Genomic DNA, 20670 nt, shown 5'->3' on the forward strand with positions numbered 1-20670 from the left:
TTCTTCTGAGGAGACTTTGGACTGGCTGAGGACTGAATTGTCCTTGGCTGTATCCCAATGCTATTTTGTACTTGTATTACAGTGTCTGAGCCATAATCTTCCTCGGCTTGGGCCTTTGGGCCCCAACGGATAAATGGAGCTGGCCCAAAATATTGTTGGGCCCCACATCCTCAAATTAAGGGATAATATTTTAAATTTTTTAAATTTAAACAAAAATAAAAGTCTATCATTAAAATTTTCTAAACTTAAATACCACTCAACTCACTATTTTGTTTTTATTTTTGTTTTTTTGTCAAGTTGCATCTTATTAAATTAATATTTTAGGATATTAAACTACTAGTCTTTTGACTAATCAGATTTAACAATAATTTAATTTAGATAAAACTTTATCATCTAAGTTTTAAAATTTCAAATTCTACTTCAACTAATAGTCTATTATCAAAATTATCAAACAAAAAAAGTCATCCTTATAATTAAATAAACAAATATAAATAACACATTAAAGGTTTTATAATGAGAGAAGAAAGAGAAAATAATTTAATATTTGTAGCAACTTACTACATTGAGCTGCTACTACTAACAGCTCACTGTAACAAGTTGGTAAAATATTTTAAGTTTAGCAACATTGTTGTGGGGTGTTTTTGTTTGTTAGGAGTTATAAAATAACTAAAAAACTATTTTAAGAGCATTGCTATGGATGCTCTTAGAAGGATGGTAAATACCCCACCCTATGTGGGGTTTTTTTGCCTCGTTGCTCACTTCGTTCTGAATGTATATATATGTGTATATTATTTTACTATTTCCTAATATATATATGTGTGCGTGTGTGTGTGTGTGTCTCTCTCTCTCGTGTCTATTTTGGAGTCATATCACTAGGAATGACAAAATACCTCAAATTCAACTCGCCTCTATTTTACCCCATGAGTTTTTCCACCTTGAAAAAGGGATGAGGAAAGAAGTAAATACCCATATTCTGACCTCGTTTTGCCTTATTGGCATCCTTAATAGTCATGGTCATAACTAGATTTCAACTCAAACGTTCAAAGAATGAAAAAAAAAAAAATACAAATTCAAAAAATAAGAAATATATTGTATTTCAAGATTAAATAAAAACATGGAAAATAAGATTGTAAGAGTAAGATTTATTTAATACTAACAGAATGTAAACAAAGTAAATTATATAAATTCGTTACTTTTAAATACATTTCAACTTAACCATCTATCATAATACAAGTCAAAATTCATTTGAAAGTCATATATCCCATATATTACCCAATTATAAAACTAAAAAAAAGACAATTTTGAGAATAAATAAATAAATGAAGATTTTTTTTATGAATATAAAAAAATAGATAAAAATGGTGAAAATATGATAATGTCAATGAGAGGTTTGTTCTTTGAAGGGAACAAAAGATGACACCAAAAAAATATTTTTAAAAAAAGTAATCCGCTTTGGACCCATTACCATTTATATATAAAAAAAAAATATGAGGATTTTTTTTTTATAAATATATATTTCAAACCTATGACGTCTATTTCATAACTATTACTTTTTTTTTTTTTTAAGAGATAAAAATTATACTTTATTTTAATTTAAGTGTATATATGTGTGAAATTCTCTTCTAGAAATTTGAATTCTGACTCTTGTCCCTCCACACTCCACAAGTACAACCGCATCAAGAGTGCGCGATGGTATAACTATTACTCTTTACTAATGAAGAAAAACTAAAAAAAAATAAATATATTGACTATAAAAAGGAAGTGTCCAAAAGAAGGAAATTACCTTAACGCTGACATAAAACATTGTCAATGTATTCATTCCACAAAATTGTTGATGTGGTACTCTGGTACACCAAATAATTTCTCCTAACATAGATTTGCTTATATTACTAAGGTTATAACACTAAAATGGAAAACCCTGTAAATACCCTTTTTTTTTGGGAGAGAGAGACCCTGTAAATATCATCTAAAATATAAAATGTATATATTTTTTTTTTGAGAATTAAATATAGAACGTAAAGTAGTATTAAAAAAAGAGTAATTACAATGATAGTTCGATAATGTGGTTGTTGACCATCATTTGTACATTTTCATATATATATATTTTTTTTCTTGGCTATTATATAATTCATTCATGATTCCTGATTTGACACGGTCAACTCATCATAATAATGTATTAAATCATCACCGACCATAGTAAGTTACGAAGAGCACCTGATTTACCGAACTCATAACTTTTTAATTTTTAATTCTTTTTTTAATTAAAAAAAGTCTTTAAAAGTAACAAAGCGTTAATTTCATAATATTTTCATAATTTTTTTTGAGAAACAAATTAATTGTTAAACATATATATTTAATTACACTTTCTTTTCAAACTCAAACACATTGCTTAATTTAAAGTACTATTGAAAAATTACATAACATTTAAGCAATGGGAAAAAGTTACACTCAAGTAATGTGGAACAACACCCACTTTTTTTTTTATAAATTATTAACAAACTAACGGTTAAATATATATATATATATATATATATAAATCTTAAATTGCAGGTTGCTCGGGTTTTTAACCTGAATTTACAATTGAAATTATTTTTTTGTCCACTAGTAATATCAAGTAACAACCTGTCACATAAAATTTGTTATGAAAATATTATAAATATAACATTTTTCTATGAAGGCGATAGTTTTAAAAAGAAGATTTTATGTTAGACAAACTACCACGTGCTCATTTGGTTCAATTTATTTTTCCAAAATTTAGGAATAATCATTTTAATATATATTTTTTAATTTGATTTGAGAGTTATAAAGATTAGGGAAAAAAAAACTCATTTTCACAAAAAATATATATAGACTTCTTAAATATAAATAGACATTGAATAACATTTCACTTGGAAGGGTCTAGATTATATTTTTTAATAAAAAAATATTAATCCTTTTTTTTCTTCCTGTTAAAAAGTCGAGGCAGTAGCTTGGTCACGTCACACTATAATAATTTCTACTCTTATATATATATATATGTAATAAAATATAAATATAACATTAAAAAAAATATATATATAAATATAAATAAATATAAACCGAGATAGGAAAGAGCGTAGAAAGTACGCGCAATATGATTGTGTGGCTTACCAAACAGGAACACACAACGAAACTCCCACATACTCCACCATGGCCGCAACTAAAACCTTATAAAAAAAAAAAAAAAAAAAAGTAAAAAAACCTAAAAAGAATGTATATAGTTAACGTAAACAAACAAACATCGCTCAAATCCATAATTGTTGATTAGTTTTTTTGAAACTTCTGTTATCGTCGGCTGTTGCTCAAACTTTATCTCTCTCTCAAAACTCTTTCACCCAAAAAAAAAAAAAAAAAAAAAACCAAAACAAAAATTGAAGAACAAGACATTTTTTTTTTTAATATTAAAGTTAGTCTTTGATTACAACATTCTTTTACACATATATATAATACACGTATTTTCATAATTGTGAGAAAAAAGTGAAAAACTCAGAGAGAGAGAGAGAGAGAGATGAGAGGAATTGTACCGGCCGGGATTCTGATTACGGCGGCGCTGCTGTTTCAGGCGGCGCTGGTTCTGTGCAGTTTTCCGGCGACACTGAAGCTGGAAAGGGCCTTTCCGTTGAGCCAACGAGTGGAACTGAGTCAACTCAGGGCTCGTGACTCACTCAGGCATGGAAGAATGTTGCAGTCTTCTAATGGCGTCGTTGATCTCCCTGTAGCTGGTACCTACGATCCGTTCGTGGTTGGGTAATTCTCTAATTCACTCTGTTTTTTCCACTTTTTTTTGTGTGTGTGGGTGTGTTTTTTTTTAATATGAATTGGAGTTTTTGAGTTATGGGTTTTCTTTCATATTTTTGTTTGTGTGCGTTGGGATGAGTTTGTATGTGTTGTGTGGGCTTTTCATTGATTTTGGGATATGGGTTTTCATTGTTAAGTAGTTTTCTTTTGTTGGTTTTTGTTAATTATGGGTTTCTGTTTCTTTATCTGCTTCCTTTTTGGTTGTGCTAAAGATTTCTTCTTTCTAAATTTTTGTCTACATTGGTTTGCTCTTTTGTTGATAGGAGTGAAATAAATTCATTGTCTTTAGGTGCTTTCTTTTTTCTTTTTCTTTGTTTTAGTTTTGCCATGGTTTCCATTTCTCTTTGTTGCTTTCTAGTATGTTGGAATTATTGGGAGTTTTATCTTGGTGTTTGGTTAATTTTACAAATATATTCCTTATTTTGATCAAACTTTGATGGATTAATTGTGGCTTTATTACAGACTGTATTATACAAAAGTGCAATTGGGTTCTCCTCCAAAAGAATTCTATGTGCAGATTGATACAGGAAGTGATGTTCTGTGGGTCAGTTGTAACTCATGCAATGGTTGCCCAACAACGAGTGGACTCCAAGTATTGCCTTTTCTTATCCATATTCATTCTTTTATATGGTTTCTAAGTCCTTTAGTTTTGCTTAAACAATAAGGCAATATGCTGCTATGGATTTTAAATACAAATGCTTTGTTTTCTTATAGATTCCGCTCAATTTCTTTGATACTGGGAGCTCGTCAACAGCTTCATTGATCTCTTGTTCAGACCAAAGATGCAGTGCTGGAGTTCAAACGTCAGATGCCCTTTGTTCTAGTCAGAACAATCAGTGTGCATATGCTTTCCAGTATGGAGATGGCAGTGGGACCTCTGGATATTATGTATCAGACTTGTTATATTTTGACACAATTCTTGGGGGGTCTGTGACCACGAATTCTTCGGCTCCCATTGCCTTTGGGTGAGCTATATTTAGTTTTTCAAGCCTGAGATAGTAGTATTCTTTTCTTTTTTTGGGTTTGAAGTTGGAATACGTGCCTTAGATGGTGGATCATGAAACAGGTGTAGCACCACACAGACAGGAGACTTGACAAAGTCAGATCGAGCGGTTGATGGCATCTTTGGGTTTGGGCAACAGGAAATGTCTGTTGTCTCACAACTTGCTTCGCAGGGAGTAGCACCAAAAGCATTCTCACACTGTTTGAGAGGAGATGAAGCTGGTGGAGGCATATTGGTTCTTGGGGAAATCTTGGAGCCTAATATAGTCTATACTCCACTTGTTCCATCACAGTACGTTCTTTTCCTCAGGAGTAATCTGCTAAATCTTTATGCAATATCCAATTAAATGCTTTGTTTTACTTGGAGTTATGTTGAGTGCAATTTAATGAGTTGTAAATTATAGGAAAGTGACAGATAATGGTTGTCATTAGAGTTCATCATGTGTTTTCACAATTTGTTTTATGGCAGGTTCAAAACCAAAACCATATTGTTCGTTTGACTTTTTATGGCTCTTCTAAATAAATGTTTTATAGTTTATGATCAGCCGTGCATTCTCATCCTCCTGATTTTTAACAGTTTTATTAGGATTAACTTTGATTTTATACTACTGCAAAGTTGGATTATTGTTTGGAATTGCATGAACTTGATAAATGTGTATCAGAGGTGATATGGTTGGCATCAGTCTAACATAAAAAGTTTTTGCTTGTTAAAAGATTCTTATTTACTGAAATCTGTATGCACATGTAGCTTGTTACACATAATAACCTTTAATTTTAAACAACATTTGTAGATTTCCATTCAGATCTGATATGTTGAAGTTTCTCGGATATTTTACCTTTTTGTTTTCTAATAAATGCTTGTGAGGATTGGATCATGTAAAACATCACTGCATTTGGTTTGACTGATCACTTGTCTATTCAAAATTTCAGGCCTCATTATAATTTGAATCTGCAGAGCATTTCTGTCAGTGGGCAAACATTATCGATTGACCCATCGGTGTTCACAACATCAAACAACCAAGGGACCATAATTGATTCTGGGACAACTTTGGCATACCTTGCAGAAGCAGCTTATAATCCTTTCGTCACTGCTGTATGTTTCTGTTGAGCAAACTCTCTGTGTTTACTTAACCTATTTATAATTCTATTTTCATTGTAAATATTTTAAAACTGCATAGTTTTACTTTTTAATCATGAATGATAATATAAGTATGTTATTTTCTTGTCATGCAGGTAACAAATGCTGTTTCACAATCTGCTCAACCTGTTGTTTCCAAGGGAAATCAGTGTTATTTAATTACCTCCAGGTTCACTTTCTGCTCATATCATCTCAGTTCCTTCTTCCCTGGGTATTAGTCTTTTCAGATGATCTTAATTCTGAAATGTTTCTTTTCTTATGTTCAGTGTCACTGATGTCTTTCCTCAAGTTAGTTTAAACTTTGCTGGTGGTGCATCCATGATTCTAAGACCTCAGGACTACCTCTTACAACAAAATTCTGTTGTGAGTATACAATTTTTTCCCCTTTTCTCTTCTCTCTCTCTCTCTCTCTGGCTTTATAACTGGTGAGAACTTGTCTACATATTTTACCTTTGTGTGGAAATAGCAGGTGAGTTGATGTGAGATGTAATTTGCCTGTTTAGTTGAATAATCCTTCCATTGTTTCCATGCTCTGACTATTTGGCTTTCTGATTCTATTTCTTCTTTTAAAAACTTATTTAGAATGTCAGCTGTGACTTTTTAACCACTTTTTTCAATTACCCAATTGTGCGGGAAGCATACTCATGGCTATGCAATGCAATTTCCATGATATTCTGACTTATAAATCTAATTTCAGAAATATTGTAATCCATATTGTGTAGTAACCCACCTTGGCATAATTATTTGCATTCAAGTTGATCCTTTACACACTGATAGAAGATTCTCAAGTATTACTGGCTACTTAATGCCTTGCCTCACTATTCCCAAGAATCCATCTTTGCTGATATTCTTTGACTGTTTCTTTTATTAACTATTGCCATCAAATCATTGGCAGTGGTTTCTTCTGCAGAGTTAAAATAACCCAAGCAAGCTAAGAAGCTTTGTAGCGGTCCTTATACATAGTTTTGTTTCTATCTTATCACCACATGTGGAATAATGGTTTACTATTTTCATTCTTTTAACTTCGGTCAATATCCTTTTCAGGGTAGCTCTGCAGTGTGGTGCATTGGCCTACAGAAACTACAGGGTCAAGGGCTAACAATTTTAGGAGGTATGCACAGACTTGAAACTTTGCTTTTATTTATTACTTGTGTTGAAACCGCTTAGCTTGAATGTTCATATTGTGTCAAATAATGTAGTTTTAGACCTTTCCTGAAACCTTAAACTCAATCAAGGCATATTCTTTTTCGTTTTAAATCTTAGTAGACAGCAATTTGTGTGAGGATTTTCCTTTGTATTATCTTTGGGTTTGGGGGGGGACTCCGAAGTTTAATATAATCAGCAATTTGCCTTTTCTGCTACTTGTGCACATAAGGTGCCCCCTACACCCCCTCCCCCTTTTTTTTCTCTCTCTGCCAGTTAGGGCTAGTTCTAAATTTATCGTATTTGATTTGTTAGAATTACAGCATATTCTAAATTTTATTTTGTATAATGTGCTCGAAAAAACTTAATTATTCTTGTGCTTTAAGATAACAATATTTCAATCTCTTTTTGCAGACCTTGTCCTAAAAGACAAAATATTTGTTTATGATTTGGCTGGTCAACGGATTGGCTGGGCTAACTATGACTGTAAGTTTCAATATCCTATCTGAATGGGGCCTTTGGACACCACATTGAAAGGGACATGTTTTTTTTTTGAGAAAGCAAAGGGACATGTTGATTGTGCTAAATGCCTAAATGATTATTTATGTAAACAATTCTATAAATTAATGATTAGGTCATTTTTTTGAAAAATTTCCATGACCTTGTTATAAGTACGCATTATGAAAAGTGAATAGACTTATTCAAATGCTAAATGGAATTTTTCTTTTCTTCTATTTTTAAAAGGCAGGCACATTTAAAATGCTATAGTGATAACAGGCTATGGTTACTCCCTGGTGTTCAATTGCCCTTGGACTTATGTGAGTTTATGTGTGTATTGAATTCTTAATCCCTTCATTTTTGAATTCATGAAATCAGGTTCAACATCAGTAAATGTCACTGCAACTATGAAAACTGGGAAAAGTGAATATGTCAACGCTGGGCAGCTAAACGATAACAGTTCACCGCAGAATGAGCCTTACAAGGGGATAGCAATAAGCATGATTTCTTTCCTAATGCACTTATTACTGCTTGGCAGCTTATTTTTGTAGCATATACAGCAAAAGGTCTGAGACTAGCATTCGTTCATTTTATATTCCCTTGCCGGTTTATATTTATAGAAATCGGTATGACCATGCGTTGTTGTTAGAGTTTAGGTTTCTGTTTGTCACTGCACATTGTGGAATAGGTTTGTGGCTGCTGAATATTTCTTCGTCAGCCATGTAGAATTACACGTTCCTCCATTAGGGCTTGCTCCATTGGCAGCATTTGTATATTACATTTTCACATAATATTTGTTTAATGGCAGATTTAATTTATACAAACTTCTTATGTTTTTACTTCTGTAACATATTTTTACTATTATTATTATTTTTACATATATGAAATCATTTTCCATGTATTTTACTTGAATTCATGCTTGAAGCCTGGTAGAATAACACAAATTTAAGTTCTTGGGGCCTCATCTTTTACAAAACACTAATGACTTGTTCCATGTATGGGCTATCCTATAATAGTCAGACCCAAATGGAAGACCTGGTTGGTTTAGTACTTGAACTTTGAAAATTTTACAGTTATTAGAAGCAATGTTCAGCATTTTACTACATGTTGATAGTCAGGGACGGAGCCAGGTACAAACTTAAGGGGGGAAAAGCTTAATGTAAAGCTCATCATTGGCATCGTAATCTTATATTTGTAGATGCAATTTGAGATTTGCAATAAACTAATACTAATTTTGGTGATTTTTCAAATTTTAATTTTAAGATTTTTATAAATTATGACATCAACATTAGAGGTTAGCAACAATAAATCATCAATATTAGCTTATGAATAATGCTAGGGATACATCCAACTACACACTTGAATCCGCAACATGCCTCACAAAAATTAGGTTAGTCCTAAAAAAAAAGCCAAATAAACATATCTTACATACCACAACAAACTTTTTTTTAGAGATAGTTTTAAACCTATGATGTTTAATAAATTTTACCAGCACTTGAGCTACAAAAAAATAAAATTACAACAATATTAATATTAATTCATTGCACAACATGAAATTTACCATGTTTCTACTAAGTAGGACCGCTAAAGTCAAACAAAGTATAGACCATCTATTTTAATTTTTCTCTTTTCCCGTTAGCCCGCCTGCCCATTAACTTCTCTAACGATAACCACACATTTGATTTCTAAAACATTAAAACAAAAATCCAACTTTATTTTATATTTTTAATCTTTTGTTTCACCTGTTCCATTTTTCTCATTGTACCCGTGAGTCTATGACCAACATATTATTTAAATTTTTTATTATAACATAATCTTCTCTCTCTATATATTTTTCTTTCTTGAAATCTCAGTGAATCTTATCTCTATCCTTTGCTGATATTTTCTATTGACACTTATCTCTTCTCTATAAAAATCTGAGTTTTTCTCCCTCTCCCTCACTCTCTATTGTTGCTAATGTTACGGCTTGAACTATGAAGCAGAAGATGAAGACATACTTAAACCCAGCATTAGCGATAGTGTCAACAAGAAGGTCCGTTCAGATCCACCATTGATTCTTGTTTCAAACCTTGATCAGATAATATCAGATCATTTAAACGAGATCTCACTCAGTTCTCTCATATATATATATATATATATATGAAAGTGGAATTTTAAAAAAAGTTTGGGGGGGGGGGGGGGGGGGGGGGCATTGCCCCCCCAAGTCCGAACATAGCTCCGTCCCTGTTGATAGCTTATGTTGTTCTTAACCATTAGACTACCTGATGATGGGCCCTGTTCAAATGGAAAAATATAAATTTGAAGCCGGCTTATGGAGCATTCATTTCACAAAATGTGACTCTCTCAAGTGTGTGGAGCACACCAATGATGAGAGGAACATTCTATAAGTTGGTCTCATGAGATATTTTCTTATTCAAATGCATCTTGTTCAGCTGTTCTTATTTATGATCTAAATGTCATTTGTTCTTATTGACCTAAACGGCAACTTTTTATTGAAACTTATAATTGGTCGACATTGTTACTGAATTCCTAATTGAACGACACAGTCTCAATGTTTTTTTTTTTTTTTTTTGAATGGCATCTTTTTTCTTCCCTAATACACACAAAATGCTAGGTGTGGTATTGTCGTTTGTACTCATCAATGAAATATTGACCCAGAGGTCTAAAGTGAAAAAGAAGAAGAAAGATTTAGACATCTAACGTGAGTTCTTCCAAAAGTCGAACAAGTGTTAGGCTTAGAAGTTTGTTTTGAGCAATTGAGGGTTCAACGTGGAATTCCTTGGAAGATTATTGATTTGTGTTGAGCTAACTTATCTCTTTGGTTTATCTTAAAAAAAAATTAAAAAAAAAAAAAAAAACCCTTATATCTTCGGCTAATAAGATTAAGATCCAAAATTTTTTATAGATCTCAGAGGATGCAATGGGCAACTGCAAATCCATAATTGACATATAGAAATTGTAGGCTTATTAGGACATATTGGGCTAACAGGATTCATATCAGTGTTAATTAATAGTAACTAATTAAAGCCCAACTTTTTTTTTTTTGATACTTGGTTCATATGTGCATGCATTAGGCTATTTATTTTTTCTCCATTTCATTAAAATATTATTTTAATTAATTATTTTTTCTCTCCAAATCAATCTTTTTTTTTTTTTTTTCTCCATTCACATTTCACAAAAAACCAGAGAGTCATATAGACAATTTTCAAAGAGTTGCATATAAAGTTATAAACCCTTCACAAAAATCACAAAACTTGTTGTCCTCTTTAAAGAAGAGACAGCCACCACCTTCATCTTCTCTCACAAGCTCATCTTCGACTTGATTCCGGAGATCGTGTATTCGTGTTGTAGGTTCAAATCAATGTTTTTGAACTTGAAGTGACAAATCAAAGCTCGAGTTCCAGCTAATCTGCTATGAGAGAGAGAGAGAGAGAGCTCTGGTGTGGGAGAGACTAGAAAGACTTTGGGGAAAGAAAATATGTATAAAAAGAAAATGAAATATTGAGCTACAAATACACAATGAGTAAAAATGACTCAATAGATGTATTAAACTACTGTTCATACTTTTTTCCTCTAGAGGTTATTGAGCCTTTTTTTTTTTTTTTAAACAAAGATTTCATATGGTGGTCAAAATAGCACTTGCGTATGCCCAAGTGTCAATTAAACGTGTTATATTATTATTGTTGTTGTTGTTATTTTCCTATTGCAATTCGACTAGACTTATCTAAAAAAAGGAAAAAAAAAAGGGTAAGAAAGAAAGAAGATATGGACTAGCCTTATTCATCCACAAAAAAAACAAAAAAACAAAAACAAAAAAAAAAACAAAAAACAAAAAACAAAATTGAATCTTAAATTAAACAAAAAAAATGATGATTAATTAATTTTAACTTAAATATTAGCATTTATTTTTAGGGATAAAACTGGTTTATTCTCTTAATTATCAATCAAAATGCAAATATGCAAAACTGCTAATTGTCTGTTATTAGATTTAAAATCCACTACATGCCTTGGCATTTAACTTTTCAAATTTAAAGACACTTATATTGATGATAAAAAACAATTTAAAGACTTTTATATTAAAGACAAAAAACAATTATTATATAGAATATAGAGATAGGTTGAATCTATTCTAAAACTTAACCTTCACCAGTGATTAGAATACATACTATTCTAAAATCTGACTTGTATAGATTAAGGTCGTCATTTGTCAAGAATCACTTCCCCCGGTACATGCAAAACTAATAATTTGTGATATTACTTATATAATATTTGGATTGTTGGAATAACAACAAATCAATATTATCTCACCTTTTCTTACCCTACATAATTGTAGATCACACAAAATTAGGGTATAGAATTTATATTTATTTTTTCATTCAAAAAAGGGAATTAATTCCCATAAAAAAAAAGGAATTTAATTTTTTATTATTATTCATATCACATTTTATTTAAAATATTAAATTCATATGCCTATGTAACTTTTCGTAAGTTTAAAATACTATCTTATAAAGAAAAATAAAAATGATACTTGCAAGTTGCAACACATAAAAAGTCTGCCACATTGGTAATTACTATTCACTTTATTTTTGTTCCAGGCAATCGAAATAGTAATATAATTAGTTTTGCTTGTACAGAGGTAAGTAAAACAATTAGCCGACATTTTATTTAATTACTAAAGCCATATAAATATATGGAGAAACAGCCATAAAAATAGTTGCACTTTGTGAATTTGAAGTTATCCCGTGTTTCATGAACAATGACTTCAATTCGAGCCACTGCCTTCTTGCTGGGGATAATACCTCAGGGCTTGATCGCCTGTGCTTTATCCGTGCGTGTGCAATTGCATGTATATTCGCTTGCAAGCCCAACCATTTTATTATCTTACATAAATTTACCTAGGGGCATTTCTCAACAACCCCTAAACTCTCCATGTTACTGAGCAAAGTGGTCATATGGACCTGAGTTGGATCTGAAAGCGAATATTACTTGACCATTGCATTACCACAAATGCCATTTCCAGAAACTTGACCCAAGTTCCCAGTTCGGGCAACTCAATGACCTTTCTCAAGAATGTAACAACTTACAACCACAGTTCAACTGCATCAAGTAAAAGCCAACTGTAACACCAACATCAATATACTGAGTATTGATCTTTGTCTCTTTGCTATGGAAATTATATACCATTCTCACCACAGTTCAAAGGCTCGTGGCAAGGAAAGCAGTTTCACAAACATATAAATATGCCCAAAAGAAAATTAAAGCCTAAAGCCTCTGTGCAATGGAAACAAGACCAAAGCACCAATCGCAAGAGTATTAACAAAAGAAAGAAATATAAAAGGGGGGGACTATGAGCATCATCCAAAAGAAACCCCACAAAAGGCCTAACTAATCTCAGTAGAGAAACATAAGAGGGAACTATGAGCATTATCATCCAAAAGAAACCCCACAAAAGACCCATCTCAGCAATAAAACATGACATCTTTGACGTTATCCTTGATCAGAGGAAGGGGCCGGAACTCTGCTCTGTTCTCACCCCCAGTTGAACCGCCATCTGATGTATCACCCTCAATGTAATAGCGTGCTCGTAAAGCTGCTAAACGGGCATAACATACAGGAGGAACTGCAATAAGAGTTATCATTTCAGTAGAGAAATAAGCATATGCACAATCTAATGGTAATTTAAATGAAAAAGTAAATAAATAAAAAATACGAAAAAAGAAACAAAAGAGGAACGATATCAAACCTATGGAAACTGATCGAGTGCACCTTGCATACCTGAAAAGGAAGTTGATCTAAGTTACAAAATAACACAACAGAAATGTTTTTCTGATGCATAATAGGAATTCAAAAAAACCAGGGGTCAGAAGGGCATTACGTGTAACACAAATTATTGGTTAGCCCTTGTAACAGATCTGCAGTAAAATTGTTCTCATCGTACAACACATGATAGTGCGTAGGGCGGCTAGTCCCCTGCAAGTACAATACAAATGAATTCAAATCATTCCTCTACAACGAAGGTATGTCTATTTATAAATCAAAATCTATCCATAAACAAAGCCAACTGTTCTGAAAGTTAATTCTACAATGAATCAAAGTTTTACCTGTATTACAGCATGGCTGTTAAGGTAGAAGTCAAACCCAGTTGGATGGCAAATTTTAGTATCGACAACAGTACCTACACAGAGATACACAGTCAGTTGTTGTAAAATCAACAAACTGTAATTGACCCTAGGGTGACAAAAATGGGAACCTGGTTGAATATTGCCACTCCTGTCTGTCTGATTATCTGTAGGAAAAAGGCGTGTATGATGTCTTTTCTGAACAACAACAAAAGTAACTTTCGGCAGATAATTTTCCTCTAGTGAGAGACAGGCCTGAAAGAAACAGTTATAAAATTAGAGACCAAGGTGTCAACATAAAGACAACAAAAAACTAATATTCAACAATCAAGTCATGTTGATTCGGAATCGTTTTCATCCTTGTACTCCTGACATATGCCTCTCTGATACATAAGGGCACCCCAGTACAATGACTCCCAAGTTCACAACAATAGCTATAATACCTTTCTTATTGCATCCATCTCATAAAGCAGAACTTGACTAAATTGACCTTCACTAACACCATCTCTGTGAGTAAAATAGAATAACATCAGATATACATGATGAAGAAATCCAATTTTGCACGATAAAAAAAAAAAAAAAAATTATACCTGTAGAAAATAATCCTGTGGGGTTTTTGCCCGGTTGCTCTTCTGAAGGCAATAAGTTGTTCTCTGAAAAAAGAGTGACACAATTGAAGGAAAAACGAGAAAATAAAATAATATTTCCTTCCACTAAGGTAATAAAGAATCATGCATGACCTTACCTGATCAAGCCTCCATGAACTAAACCCCTTTGAGGATCCTGCACTGATTTATAGAGATCCTGGATAATTTCTTCACGGTGCTCCTGAGCAGAGACGAGTCCTCTGTATTTGGTTACCTCCGGCCAATCCATAGAAGCCACTACCTGTATCAATCAATTAAACCATTTAACATGATAAAGTCATAAAGGGGTTAAAAAACTACATGACGTACTGCAGCTATCGAAGGGCTAGAGTCCTCTCCCGGTAGTGGATGTGTCACACCCGCACCAAATATAATTGTAGGGCGATCAGATACAAGAGGCATTCTTTTTTGAATAGCATCAGTTAACACATTGTTACGTCCCCCAGCCTAAAAAGGTTTTCAATTGTCAGTTTAGATATTTGAATCCACCAATGAATTCAACAGGATTAGTCAATCAGAAATCATATAGAACTAACCTTCACATTGATCTTGAGAGCCAAATTTTCAAGGTACTGCTTACTAAGCTTTGATGCTTGCTTGGGCTGACAGCACTGAGAAACAATTCCTAGTTCTGTTTCACATATACGTTTAATCTTCCCTAAAAGCAACAAAAATTATTTTAAGCAAAAGAACCCAATTCTAATTATAAAATCTGAATACTGATTGAATTGCTTACCATATGACCCAGTGACATCAGGCAAAATAATTATCAACAGCTGAAGCTGTTTTCCTGGCTCAATTTCTTTAAGTTTGGCTGCACACTGCTCGTGAATATACATGAGAGCCCTATCAACTTGACCAGGATGAGCTGAATGTATTGGTATCAAAGGGTCTAGGTTAAAATCCTGGTGAAATGTGCAAAAATGTCAAGTCAATTATCTAAATTCAGTAAGGATCTACACATTATACAATAAAGTAAACATGGAACACCAGGTAATATGACTCATACAATTCCTTTGCTGTTGCACATGTTGACCAATTCATCACAGAATTGGAACGGAAAATCTCTGTTCACTCGAGTAGAGAAATTCACACATGTCCAATATGACACTCTACCACCATTGACCATTTTCTACAAAATCAAAATTATAAAGGTTAATCAAACTAAAATAACATTTATGAATAATAAAAGCCATTCACAATATACAGGCAGACAGCCTTTGATACTTGAGAAACACCCAGATTAATCATTTACCTGCCACTTATTTTGGGCTACCATTATTCATTGGGTGGTGCTCTAAAGCCAACTTAGACCCAATTTTACAGAATTTTCAAGCAAAATAATGTCAGAGGAATGGAACAATTATAATACACTGGAATCCAGTAACCAGCTACATAGCCAAATAACCACCATCTGACCTTGTTTATCATATTCCATTGCCCCATCTTAGGATGTTCCCTTGATTCTCTCCCAGTTTCATGATAATTAAGCTGCAAAACAGAAGCGACATTAAATTTTAGTGTATTATATAGACTAAATAGCTCAAACAAACAAACCACCACAAAATTACCATTGGAGATGGCAACACTCGTGCATCAACCGTTGTAAGTCCTTCTCGTACTTCAATTCCAAATTCCTCATGCACAAGCTTACCTCTACTAAAATCATTTCGCTTTACCATCTGTAATAAAAGAGAACCATACATCACCAAATCACCATATTGGAAATCATACAAGCTCATTCAAAAGAGACGTGAACAAATTATCGCCAATTTACAACATTTACATACCCCTGTGATACTCCGTTCCCTTTCAATAGGCCGTTGACATGTTGCTCTTAGTAGGTTAGTTACCTGTCTTTCATTTAATCTCTTAGTGTATCTCTGTCCAGCAGCAATCTTACAAACCTCCATCGGTAAGTAAACTGGATTCGAATCACTACCAGCTTCAAGGGCAGGCAAAGACGCATATTGGAGAACAATGTCATATTTCTCAAGAAAATATTGAAGAACTGATGTCTTTGTTTCCTTGTCATCAAGGGTAAACCTGAAGGAAAATGAACAATAATTAGCCCACAAAAATTATTTAAAAAAAAAATAAAACGCACATAAGTTGAAGAAAACAACTTAGATGCACAAAAATTAAAAAAAAAAAAAAAGGTTCGAAGCACAGCCAACAAATAAGCAAGTCACTAGTAAGACAAATTCTTATCACATAAGTTTGACCTAAATTGCTAACTTAATACAACTAGAAAACAATTTGAAGTATAAGCAAACTTAATCCATGAGAGGGGGTAGTTTCTAAGAGCATTTGCAAATGAACAAAACAAAACAATAAACATCATAAAAGATATCATTTAGAAAAAGTGACAAAAAGGGGGAGAGAGGGAGTAACTCATAGATTTTACAAGAAACCATGGAATTTTCATTAAATAATTAAAATCCTATTTATTTTCCAATTTTTGTATTTAACTCAAAAAAAGCAAAACAACAGAGCAATGCAAACACAGTCTACCTTGTTGTATTGGTATTTATATTCACTACATACAACGTTACGGTTACATACTAAATACACCAATAAAAGAGGGATGCAAAAGAGGGGGAGAGTGGAAGAGGACAAATACAAAAGCCTAGTTACTCACATTAACTGGCTAATTGGTATTGTTGAAACACCAGTGACTTTGTGACTTTGTGCATACTCTGTATGAGTAAGCTCAACTTTTACTCCTCTCAATGCCTTTTTAATCTGAAATTCACAAACAAAACAGAATTACTTCATTGGAGATAATTTATGCATCAACAAACTTTTTTTTTTTTTTGATAAGTACATCATCAACAAGCCATTGAAAGTAAAACTTCAAGTAAATAGCCAACAGAATATCTGAAGATAGTATATGTGATTGTACATGTTTACACTGTTGGCATATTAAACAATGTAGTGGATGGGAACAAACTCCATCAACACCAATTGAGTTTACATGTAAACACAACAAAATCCATTTACTCTGCATGCTTAGAAACACTCTTAAATGTTTTTCACTTTTTTCGGGTACAACGGAAGCCAACTTTAAACTCCATCTACATCTCATTCAAAAGTCACAATTATTCATCAACAATCACATCATAAGGAGTAGAAAATAACCTTAAGACGGTCCTGATCAGACAGATGCCTTGACAGATTAAAACGGAAATGTTTTGCAAGAAAGTCAGTCACAAGAAGTGGTTCGTAGAATGCTCTGGCTGACACATCTGCAACAAAATCAATTACATGTTAGAAGCAATAAAATACAAGTGCAACTTTGAATGAAACATGCCGAATAAGCATAGATAAGAATGAGGAATACCTATATTTAGAGAAAGCCCCATCTGTGTTGGCCTGAGAGATTGGTAGTAGCCTCTCCAGTAATCAATACCATCACCCAATTCACCTTGTGTAGCCAAGCTAGGATGAAAAAATGACCTCCCCACAACAGCATAGCTGTAGTCAAATTTTCACCAAGTTAATTTTTTTTTTTTTACTGAAAAAAAAATCCGTATCTATACAAGAAAAAAGTAGATATGTAAATTACTTAATTGATGGTTCCACTCTGAGTACCACAGCGAGAACTTGAATTGTTTCTTGCGGAACATCTGACTGCCTACTGACTAAAAACTCTTTCAGATGCTGTAAGTCAGGCTTAGAAACCAACTTAATTGCCACTTTGAATTGGCGTTCTTTTCTGCAAGCAATGGCATTCATATCAGATAAAATTTAAACGACCACAAAATTGAAAATACCCAACAAGATAAAATGAAAGAATATTACCTCGCAGAGCTGGAAGATGAAGATGCAGGACGGTCATCATTTTGTAACTTGACAATGATCTCTATGGATATAAATGGCAATGCTCCTGCAGTATAAAGGCTCTTTCTGCCATCATAAGCAGCCCTTCTGTTACCAAAAAGTGTCTCTCGGTAGATTGTGTCTAGCTGAGTCATTACACTCTGATTCACGTTCTTTGAAGTTATCTCAGGCGTTATGGTCACCTAAAACCAACACAAAATATACACATGCATTACATTCTATAGATATTAAATCCTCAGATAAATACCCAAAAACAAAAATTACCATCAACAGAAAGCCATTAGTCCTGAAACGAGAAACAAATCTCCATTTATGGACCCATTTTTACATTCACACACATGCTTCAACTTCACACACTTTATTAAAAAAATTTGAAAACCGAAAGGTCAAAGAACACAAAATATGAAAATTTTTTTTTTTTTTTTTTTTGATAAGTAAAAAAAAATTATTGACAGAGTTTTATTTTTATTTTTTATAAAATGACTAAAAATTAGCATTGTGTTATCAGTCTTGCTTAAACGAGATTCTTCGATAGGAAATAACTAATAAATAAACAAAAATAAATAAATAAGAAACAAAACTCCATTTCTGGACCGATTGTTACATTAACACAATCATCAACTTCAAACATTTTAAAGAAAACATTGAAATAAACCAAAAAGTCAAAGAACACATAATAAAGAAAAAAAAATTGTAATCAACGAAGATTAAAAAAATAAGAGTAAGATAAAATATATGAAACAGGATGATGAGCAATAATTTCGGAGCATAAAAACAAAGGCATAAAGGACAAAATGTAAATAAAAAAAGGAGACGAAGATTGTGCATGAGATACTCACATCGTAGTGGTGGATATCTCTATCGGCGACTTCAACGAGAAAATGATTTGCTCGGACTTGGATTTTCTTTCCGACGCTTCCGTAGCCAGGCCTTCTCGGAACGACCAAGGCTTTCAAGGACGAAGGCTGAGCCGCTCGATCCTGCAACGTGAGTCTCTCTTTGACACCACTGGTCAGTTCAGCCACCGAGGATGACGATGGCTGAGGCGGAGGAGGAGCGGAACTCGACGGTGAAGCGACAGATGATGGTTGTGAAACAGCCGGAGAAGGCACCGGAGAGAAACTAGAAGGAGCAGTACCGCGGCCTCTGCCTCTTCCACCGCCACGTCGTGGCATGGTGTGCGAGAGAGAAGAAAAAACTCCGTGGAGTGTGTGAGACTTTCAGTGAGAGAGAGAGAGTGTGAGAAAAATAAGAGTGGAAGAGGCAGAGAAGAAGAGAGTAGGTTGTGTAGAAATATATACAGAAGAAAAGCAAAAGATGTGTGGAAATGGTGTATAAAGTTCACTTTCTTTCTTTTCACCAATAATCAATTTCTCCCTTCTCTCATCCATACCTGTGAGCAGTACTGTCCAGACCATATCAATGTGATTGTTTGAGTTAGAATTTTTCTGTCCCAGCAGTGGGTTTCGTTTTACACGAAGACAAAGTGAAGAGAGAAGGATCATTTGAGCTAGAATTTTTCTGTCCCAGCAGTGGGTTTTGTTTTACACGAAGACTATATATGTGAAGAGAGAAGGATCAGGGGGAAAAGAAAAGAGAGAAGGAGTTTCTCTCTCCTCAAAAAAAAGAAAAAAGAGAGTAGATTTACTGTGTTTGTCAATTTTTTTTTAAATAAAAAACAGTTGCTTACGAAACACACAATTATATTTTTATTTAAAACATATTTGTTACATTATAAATACTGAAAACATGTATTGTTAACACTTTTTAAATCATAATTTTCATATTATTTTAAATAATATTATGAAAAATCTCCAACAAAACATGACCTAAACCATTGGAACAGGTGAAAGCATTAAAAAGTAAAGGGTCTGTTCGGTAAAAGATTTATAATAATATTGTTTAAGTTTTGTGGAGATACACTTGGATAAAATAGTGTGTAAAAATATTTGTTGTGGTGTTTAAATAAAAATTTTCAAACAAGCCAAAAATTCTATAATTATAACAAAAGCCACAATTTTTTCCATGCGAAGAAAATGACGACTTTGCATAGATTTACAACTTCACTACTTTCGATTAAATAAATTATGGCAAAGTTGTGAATTTATTATAGTCTTTAGCATAATTGGGCGGAGTACTGCTAATCAAAAGTTGGCACTACAAAGTTTACTGTAAGTATAACTAATTAAAGAAACAACTGATCAACCATTAATTTTAAAGAAAAATTGAAAAATTTTATGACACTAAATTTATTGTTTGTTTAGGGGCATTCATTGAAGACTTGCTTGCCTTACAGTTTTGTAGGCATAATTATATGTTACTCACATGTGATTCAATTTTTTTTTTTTTTGGCTATGTAGATAAGTTATGACAAAGCTGTGAGCTTTATTGTGATTCTAGCACTATTGGATGGAGCACGGCTAATCAAAATTTGGTCGCAAAGTTTCCTGCTGAATATAACTAA

General features: G+C 33.0%; 2 protein-coding genes across 2 annotated transcripts; one reads left to right on the forward strand and one right to left on the reverse strand.

The window, feature by feature from the left end:
* Positions 1-3251: 3251 nt before the first annotated feature.
* LOC115980167 (aspartic proteinase-like protein 2) lies at positions 3252-8436 on the forward strand. The gene is made up of 10 exons (XM_031102451.1): positions 3252-3765; positions 4279-4408; positions 4531-4781; positions 4883-5110; positions 5749-5911; positions 6052-6125; positions 6223-6319; positions 7001-7067; positions 7514-7585; positions 7976-8436. The coding sequence occupies exons 1-10, from the start codon at positions 3527-3529 to the stop codon at positions 8146-8148; spliced, it is 1494 nt and encodes a 497-aa protein (XP_030958311.1). The 5' UTR covers positions 3252-3526; the 3' UTR covers positions 8149-8436.
* A 4131-nt stretch (positions 8437-12567) lies between these two features.
* On the reverse strand, positions 12568-19797 carry LOC115980183 (protein argonaute 5-like). The gene is made up of 21 exons (XM_031102465.1): positions 19046-19797; positions 18168-18388; positions 17932-18081; positions 17707-17840; positions 17505-17611; positions 17005-17108; positions 16154-16409; positions 15935-16045; positions 15783-15854; positions 15373-15495; positions 15100-15268; positions 14900-15021; positions 14673-14810; positions 14462-14604; positions 14307-14369; positions 14160-14223; positions 13848-13971; positions 13699-13772; positions 13473-13567; positions 13341-13372; positions 12568-13217 (listed from the first exon to the last, which is right to left on the reverse strand). The coding sequence occupies exons 1-21, from the start codon at positions 19379-19381 to the stop codon at positions 13057-13059; spliced, it is 2799 nt and encodes a 932-aa protein (XP_030958325.1). The 5' UTR covers positions 19382-19797; the 3' UTR covers positions 12568-13056.
* Between the last annotated feature and the right edge of the window lie 873 nt (positions 19798-20670).

Source organism: Quercus lobata, chromosome 1 (genome assembly GCF_001633185.2).
Source record: "Quercus lobata isolate SW786 chromosome 1, ValleyOak3.0 Primary Assembly, whole genome shotgun sequence".
NCBI classification, from domain to species: Eukaryota; Viridiplantae; Streptophyta; class Magnoliopsida; order Fagales; family Fagaceae; genus Quercus; species Quercus lobata.